Source organism: Pelophylax lessonae (assembly GCF_965119305.1).
Source record: "Pelophylax lessonae genome assembly, chromosome: 8".
Taxonomy (NCBI): Eukaryota; Metazoa; Chordata; class Amphibia; order Anura; family Ranidae; genus Pelophylax; species Pelophylax lessonae.
In genome coordinates, this window is record NC_138775.1 from 16,551,877 (window position 1) to 16,560,092 (window position 8,216).

Sequence of the window (8,216 nt, forward strand, 5' to 3'; positions counted from 1 at the left end):
ACTCCTGCCTAGTGCCCCTATAGCAGGGTTGTCCAAACTACGGCCCTCCAGCTGTTGCGGAACTACATGTCCCATGAGGCATTGTAAATCTCTGACATTCACAGACATAACTAGGCATGATGGGAATTGTAGTTCCTGAACAACTGGAGGGCCATAGTTTGGACACCCCTGCCCTATAGCAAGCAGCTTGTTATGAGGGCACCCGAGCAGGCTGGCTCCAGATCCTCGCTCTGTGTGTCTATTCACACACAAGAGTGCGGCTCAGCCCTGCGCCCGCTCTCCTCATTGGCTCACTGGCTGTTATTGACTGTCTCAGCCAATGAGAAAGGGAGAGACCCGGGAGAGCCGAGGCTCCCGATCACAGGGCTGGAGGAAGATTAGGCTCATTTAAGTATTAGGGGGGCTGCTGCACACAGAAGGTTTTTTACCTTGAGTAAAAAACCTTGAGTCTTTACAACTACTTTAAGCTGTAGATATAGCAATTATTAGCAGGGAAATTATGAAACCTGAAAAGGTTCCCCCACGTAAGAAAAGGTTGAGCAAGGCTGCTCTGTTGGATGAATGGAATGGCAGGGAGTAAAAGGGGCTGAGTATATACAAGGGGGCATTTAAGCGAACCGTGACCCATGCAGGGCCAAATCACAAGTTGATTTTAGAGCTCACGTGTGTAGCCAAGCCAACTGTTGTTTATGTAACATTTTACGCTTTTAACCTTTTCACATTAGGGGCCATAGGATTATCTGAGGAGCGCCTGTGCCCTGCATTTCCTGGATCTCATAAGATAAGAAATGTTATTGCTTTCCCAGGGCAGCTAATCAGATACAAACTTTCATTGTTCAGGTTTGAATCCACCTTTGGGCCTGACGTACGGTTTTTATGATGGCCCCACGATAATGGAGGACCGCACATGTACACGACGCACATAAATCCTCCTGCAAACAGCATATCATACAGTCTAATCCACGTGCAGATTTATTATCACCATTCATTAATGCCTTCTAATCTTTGTTTGCAAATACAAAGCCCCGGAGCAACAATAACTGCAAATATTATGTGCTCTTTATATTCATATCTTCCCCTGGAGGGTTGTATTTCTAGGAAGAATCTCTGCAGATAGCTGACCTTGGACATGTTTCCGCGAGCGTTACGCTCTCTTGTTATTCTCTAGATTGAATGTAGATCTTATTCCTATGTCATGTTTTGTACCTGTGACAGCCTTTTGTATTCTGTATGCTGATTTAAAAGAAAAAAAAATTATATTCCATTGAGTGGAGCTGGTCATAGAACTGTTGGACTGTTTAGACCATCTCACAATTAATATTATTATTATTAATATTATACAGGATTATACAGGTTTTTATAAAGGGCCAACGCTTTACAGAATGGAGTGAGACAGTTCCGTTACAATACAATTTGAACCAAACGGTATCAGAGGGCCCTGCTGGTTACAACTTCCCATCTAAAAGGGAAAGTCAAGTGATACAAAAGCTGATGGAGAGAGTTAAAGTACATTTTATTTGAGGTAGCATAGGCCTCCCTTAACAAATGGGTTTTTAGGGATCTCCTAAAGGTGAACAGAGTAGGAAAAAGTTGGATAGATTGGGGTAAGGAGATCCAGAAAGGCTCCGGAGAAGTCCTGGAGGCAAGCATGGGAGGAGGTGACAAGAGAGATAGAGAGCAGGAGGTTTTAGGAGGAATGGAGAGGATGGTTTGGTTGGTATTTTGAGATGAGGTTGGTAATATATTTTAGGGCAGAGTTGTGGATGGCTTTGTATGTTGTTGGACAGAGTACGAGATTGTTAAATAGATTGGGATAAGGAGTTCCAGAGAGGCTTTGGAGGAGTTCTGGAGGCAAACATGGGAGAGGGTGACAAGGGAGATAGAGAGCAGGAGGCCTTGGGAGGAATGGAGAGGACGGTTTGGTTGGTGTTTTGAGATGGGGTTGGTGATATATCTCTGGGCAGAGTTGTGGATGGCTTTGTAGGTTGTTGGACGGAGTACGAGCTAGTTGAATAGATTGGGATAAGGAGTTCCAGAGAAGCTTTGGAGAAGTCCTAGAGGCAAACATGGGAGGAGGTGATGACGGAGATAGAGAGCAGGAGGTCTTGGGAAGAATGGAAAGGACAGTTTGTGTTTTGAGATGAGGTTGGTGATATATCTTGGGGCAAAGTTGTGGGTGGCTTTGTATATTGTAAGACAGAGTAGGAGATAATTTATTAGATTGGGATAAGGAGTTCTAGAGAGGCTTTGGAGGAGTTCTGGAGGCAAGCATGGGAAGAGGTGACAAGGGAGATAGAGTGCAGGAGGTCTTGGGAGGAATGGAGAGGACCAATTGGTTGGTGTTTTGAGATGGGTTTGGTGATATATCTCTGGGTAGAGTCGTGGATGGCTTTGTAGGTTGTTGGACAGAGTAGGAGATAGTTAGGTCCATAAATATTGGGGCATCGACACAATTCTAATCTTTTTGGCTCTATACACCACCACAATGGATTTGAAATGAAACAAACAAGATGTGGTTTAACTGCAGACTTTCAGCTTTAATTTGAGGGTATTTGATCCAAATCAGGTGAAAGGTGTAGGAATTACAACAGTTTGTATATGTGCCTCCCACTTTTTAAGGGACCAAAAGTAATGGGACAGATTAACAATCATAAATCAAACTTTCACTTTTTAATGCTTGGTTGCAAATCCTTTGCAGTCAATTACAGCCTGAAGTCTGGAACGCATAGACATCACCAGACGCTGGGTTTCATCCCTGGTGATGCTCTGCCAGGCCTCTACTGCAACTGTCTTCAGTTCCTGCTTGTTCTTGGGGCATTGTCCCTTCAGTTTTATCTTCAGCAAGTGAAATGCATGCTCAATCGGATTCAGGTCAGGAGATTGACTTGGCCATTGCATAACATTCCACTTCTTTCCCTTAAAAAACTCTTTGGTTGCTTCCGCAGTATGCTTCGGGTCATTGTCCATCTGCACTGTGAAGCGCCGTCCAATGAGTTCTGAAGCATTTGGCTGAATATGAGCCGATAATATTGCCCGAAACACTTCAGAATTCATCCTGCTGCTTTTGTCAGCAGTCACATCATCAATAAATACAAGAGAACCAGTTCCATTGGCAGCCATACATGCCCACGCCATGACACTACCACCACCATGCTTCACTGATGAGGTGGTATGCTTTGGATCATGAGCAGTTCCTTTCCTTCTCCATACTCTTCTCTTCCCATCACTCTGGTACAAGTTGATGTTGGTCTCATCTGCCCATAGGATGTTGTTCCAGAACTGTGAAGGCTTTTTTAGATGTTTGGCAAACTCTAATCTGGCCTTCCTGTTTTTGAGGCTCACCAATGGTTTACATCTTGTGGTGAACCCTCTGTATTCACTCTGGTGAAGTCTTCTCTTGATTGTTGACTTTGACCAGGGCCGGTGCTAGACTATTCTGCACCCTAGGCAAGACCAGCTACCTGCAACCCCCCCCCCCCCAAAAAAAAAAACAATAAACTTCAAAACATTTTTAAAACACGGTCACTGCACTATGGGTGAGCAGGGTTTTGGGTAGAAATGCACCTGCATCTGTGGTGTCACTAAAATAAAAAATTCCCTGCATTGGTAGTTTCACTGGAAGGACAAATGTCCTTGTGTCCGTGTTGTCATTGGAAAATTTGTTTTTCCCTACGTCAATCATATATAATGTGCACCAGTAAATTTAATTTAATTTCTAAAGACTTCTAGAAGTATAGTGGGAGTGAGAGACAAATAGCCTGAATATTTATGGAACTCCAGCCAATCCCTGGGAAGGTCTACCCAGAAGGAAAGGGGGGGGGGCATAATTATTTTGAGGCCTGGCAGCCAAGGTGCAGAGTTCCTGGGTCCAGTCCTTCAGGAGGAGACCCCTGTGCAGGATGCCGGTGGAGCCTTTGAAGTCATCCAGGTCCAAGCTAGGCTTAGCTGTGGGGGCCTACCAAAGAGAGCCTGGATCAGAGACTGCAGGGAGTTGGTGGGAGGAAGCCCAACCATTCTGAAACTGAGTGGGTAATTGATCCTGCTATACAGAGAGTGACTGTGGGGTATTTTATCCTACAAGCAAGTGCAGTGCAGCCAGGAGTTGTGCAATACTGCTAAAGTGTGCTCAGTACAGCCGGGAGCTGTACAAGACAGCCAAAAGAATATACAGTGCAGCCAGAGGTTGTACAATACAACCTACATTTTTGTACAGAGCAGCCAGAAGCAGTCTTCAAGTTCTACAATTTTGGGGTACTCATGCCCCCCATCCCTACCCAAGTTCCTGTTCCAACAACAATTCCAATAAGACTGATTATTGTGCCAAACGAAGAATGCTTAAAATTCTGTGTGCCTGGCTGTATATGCTTTGAGTTGTCGAAAAAAGGCCAAAATAAGCAGCGACTGGACTTCTGCGGGCGGGGGGGGGGGGGGGGGGGTTGGGGGGTGGGAGGCGGCTAGTGCTACCGTAACATGATTGGAAAGCCAGGTCCCCTCAGTATTCTTTCTGTTCATTTGTGGCGTTATATCTATATACCACCTAATATTCTGACTATGTGCCTTGCCTCTCTTACTTTAACCAAACGTATTCTCTTTCTTTGTTTCTCGCAGCCTCCTTGTTCATCATCGCCATGCTCCTGGGGAGCCTGAACAGCTGCTGCAACCCCTGGATCTACATGCTGTTCACCGGACACCTTTTCCACGACCTCTTACAGCGTTTTCTCTGCTGCTCGGCACAGTACCTGAAGTCCAAGCAGCAGGGCAGCGACCTAAGCGCCAGCAGGAAGAGCAACTCCTCAACATTCGTCTTAAGTCGGAAGAGCTCCAGCCAAAAGAGCATCACACAGCCATCGACAGTGTGACCCACTTCCACCCAACTTTGTACTAGGTTGGGTTTTCCAGGTGGTGATGATGGTGGACACAAAAGAGGACAAAGCCTTGGGGACACTGGATTTTCCTCCTTGTTGTCAAGTTGATGATGACTCCATTCCTAAGAGGAGAGGCAAGACAGGAGACTTAAAGAGTAGAATGTATAGAGAAGTGCACCTTCTGGATGAACAGTACATGTGACTGTTATGTGGCTTCTTTTAAATGTTTCAATCAATGCCAACAGTTTGCAGTCTTGAGAATAAGTTTCTTCTTTTATACATAGCAGGAGGTCCCTGAAATCCCTGCAGGAAACACAAAGAAGCCATGGGCGACTGGAGAGGAGACACAAGGTATCCAGGTGTAAAAAGAAAGTTTTCCAGGCTTCCTTTAGATGTGCATGGACCTTGAGAATTCCCGTTGCCCATTGGTAATAGCTGCTAGATATTCTTGGTTTCCAGGCTTTGGATATCCGAAGGGTCCCAGAATGCAAACAGGCAATGGCGGAACTACCAGGGTCACAAAGGTCCCAATCTGGCATTCTGCCACCGTGGGGGGGGGCCCAAGATGGAGAGTAGGGGGCCACTGCAGAACATGTAAAAGGACCTCAGTTCACACTGCTGAGACCCCAAAGTTGTGCAACCTTCTTGCCACTTCCTTGCGATTTGCTTGCCACTTTTGTGATTTAGCATTGCAGTCTATAGCGTTTAAATTGCAGCAATGTTGTCACATTCATTAAGCTGGCACCCCTTGAATTGAATGTGTTTTGACTTCATCGGGGAGATTTACTAAAACTGGTGCACACTGATTGGTTTCTATGCATAGCTGCACCAAAATCTGTGTGAACCAGTTTTAGTAAATCCCCCCTCTATGTGTTGCAAGTCGTATGATAAGTCCCAGCAGTGTGAACCAGGGCTTAAAAAGGGCCTTTGACGGGAGTAAAGGACCCCCGGAACAGTGGGAAGGGCCCTGGGCCAATGGAAAGGGCTCCTGGACCAATGGAAAGGGACCTTCATGGTTTCTGACACCGGGCCCTGAAGGTTCTAGTTATGCTTCTGCTAACAAGTATGAAGAGGATAAGAATCATTGCTTTGGAGTTAATGAAAACAGTATAATTGAAACAGCCTTTCTCAACCTTTTTAACAATGGAGAAGCCCTTGAAATACCTAACCAGTCTCAGGGAACCCCTACTAGTAATTGCTACATCTAGGCTCACTGTACTTTAGCTTAATGGTCATGGCGGGAAGTATTGCTCCTTGTGTTAATTCAGCATATCCCCCATTAGAGTAAAGCCTCGTACACACGCACCGACTGTTGGCCGACCGATCGGCCGACTTTTGTCCAGTGTTGTTGTGTTGGTTGAAATGTGCTCTAGACTGCACACTAATTTTTTCGGCCAACTTCAGAAGTGATGTCACGTGATGGTTTACTTTCCGTGTGTTTTTTCTTCTCTGAGCATGCCCAGTCTTGCTCATCTGATTTTTGTCGGCCGAAATCTGTACTGACTGACAAACAATCGGCCGTTCTGTTGACGGCCAACAAAAATTTTATAGCATGCACACCAGATTTTGTTCGGCCGAAAAGTCGCAGTCGGTTGTCGGAAGCATCGTACTAACAAGCCGACAATCGGCCGATCGGACGTTGGCCGAAAATTTACGGCCAACAATCGGTGCGTGTGTACGAGGCTTAAGCTAAAAAGATGATTGATGTCAGTGGTTACCCAAGAGGCAGAAATTGGTCATTTCTCAAGGCACCCATAGCAACCTCTGCAGGAACCCTAGGGCTCCAATAAATCCTGGTTGAGAAAGGCTGATATAGTTAATCAAGCATTTACAAATGTGACATCAAAAAATACTTTTTGGTTAACACTACACTTAGAAAAGAAGCTTAATATATTACAATTGAAGCAGATGTTATAATTTGATAGCATATAAGAGACTGTCAGCTACAAGCATGCACATCTAAAAAGGATCCCAGGGATCCGTTTCTTATCCAACTACTCCTGTGTTCTTCAGCCATCAGGCAGGAAAGTTGAACTGGCAGAAATGTAAGAAATTCTGGAACAGCTCTCAGGGGACAGATGGAGAAAGGGAAACGTGAAAAGGATATATTTGCAAATTTGCTTGAACTGACCGGACATATTAAAGGATCCAAGGCATTTTAAGAATGCAGTTAATCATTCAAATGTATGGTGGCCTGCCCAAGGTAAAGGAAACTGTTTAGCTTGGTGGACTTGTATCTGAGGCAGCAGTGACATCACAGGTTTAAAAAAAATTAATGGGCTGAACTTTGGATTTATTGGTAAAATATTCACACAACAGATTTCTAGTTTTTTGCAGCTTGATTGGTTGAGTTACATCACCGGAGCATTCTTTCTCAACCCTTTAACCCTGAAGGAACCCTTGGAAAAATGTTCATAGGGACAAGTTCCAATAGAGCCCCTGCTAAAATTGATATCAAAGTATATTGGTCTCCAAACTGCTGCCTTTTGCTTGCCTTTATCTGGCCTTTGAGGCATTATTCCTGCCACTGATACCAGCAATGGGGCACTATTCCTCCCATTGGCACCAACTATTTTCTCCCCCTAACAGCAAAGAACGGGCATTGTTTACTCCCACTGGGCACAATCCAGCCCTACTGAAGGACAGTAAACTGGCCCTTTCTTTAAAACATTTGTAGACCCCTGTCATAGTATTTTATGGCGCTTTTCCACTGCATGGAACCGAACGGTTTGGCTCGCTTTTGTGCTTTTCCACTGCATGGTACAGTGTAGGAACGGTTTGGTACGGTACGGTACGGCGGCGCTTTTCCACTGCATGGAACCGAACGGTACGGCTCTCAAAAACAGTACCTACTCGATTGTGGTTCCAAGAGGTACCATACCTGGTACCATATCCCACAATCCTTTGCATGCAGTCACTACTAGCCACTGATTGGTCAGAGAATCCCACCCACCCCGTTGTTATCCCACCCACTTAACTTTAGTACTACTTTAGTGGAAAAGCAAACCATACTGTACCGTACCGAACCGTTCCAGCACTGTACCATGCGGTACCAGCAGTGGAAAAGCAAACCGGGCCAAGCAGGGCCAAGCAGGGCCGAGTAGAGCCGAGCCGGTACTTGCAGTGGAAAAGTGCCATTAGTGTGATCAGTAACTGTTATCAGAAATAATTAAAAAATTGCCAAAAAAGGATTCACTTATGCTAGTGGCCACTGGAGAAGTACCCTTTTGCATTATTGGTCCATTAAAAAGTTCCCCTCTTACGTTACGTTAGCATAGAAGTGACCCCTTTACATTGGGTTTCAGTGGAAAATTGCCCCCTTTACATTGATGGTCAATATAGGTTGCAGAT

At 45.2% G+C, this 8,216-nt stretch overlaps 1 protein-coding gene across 1 annotated transcript in view; it reads left to right on the forward strand.

Annotated features, from left to right (window-relative positions):
• OXTR (oxytocin receptor) overlaps positions 1–5,416 on the forward strand; it is an 81,069-nt gene extending 75,653 nt beyond the window's left edge. Inside the window, exon 2 of the mRNA XM_082264833.1 lies at positions 4,609–5,416. Within this exon, the coding sequence (XP_082120959.1) occupies positions 4,609–4,859 (251 nt within the window). The 3' untranslated portion in view covers positions 4,860–5,416. The remainder of the gene's footprint in view (positions 1–4,608) is intronic.
• Positions 5,417–8,216: the final 2,800 nt, after the last annotated feature.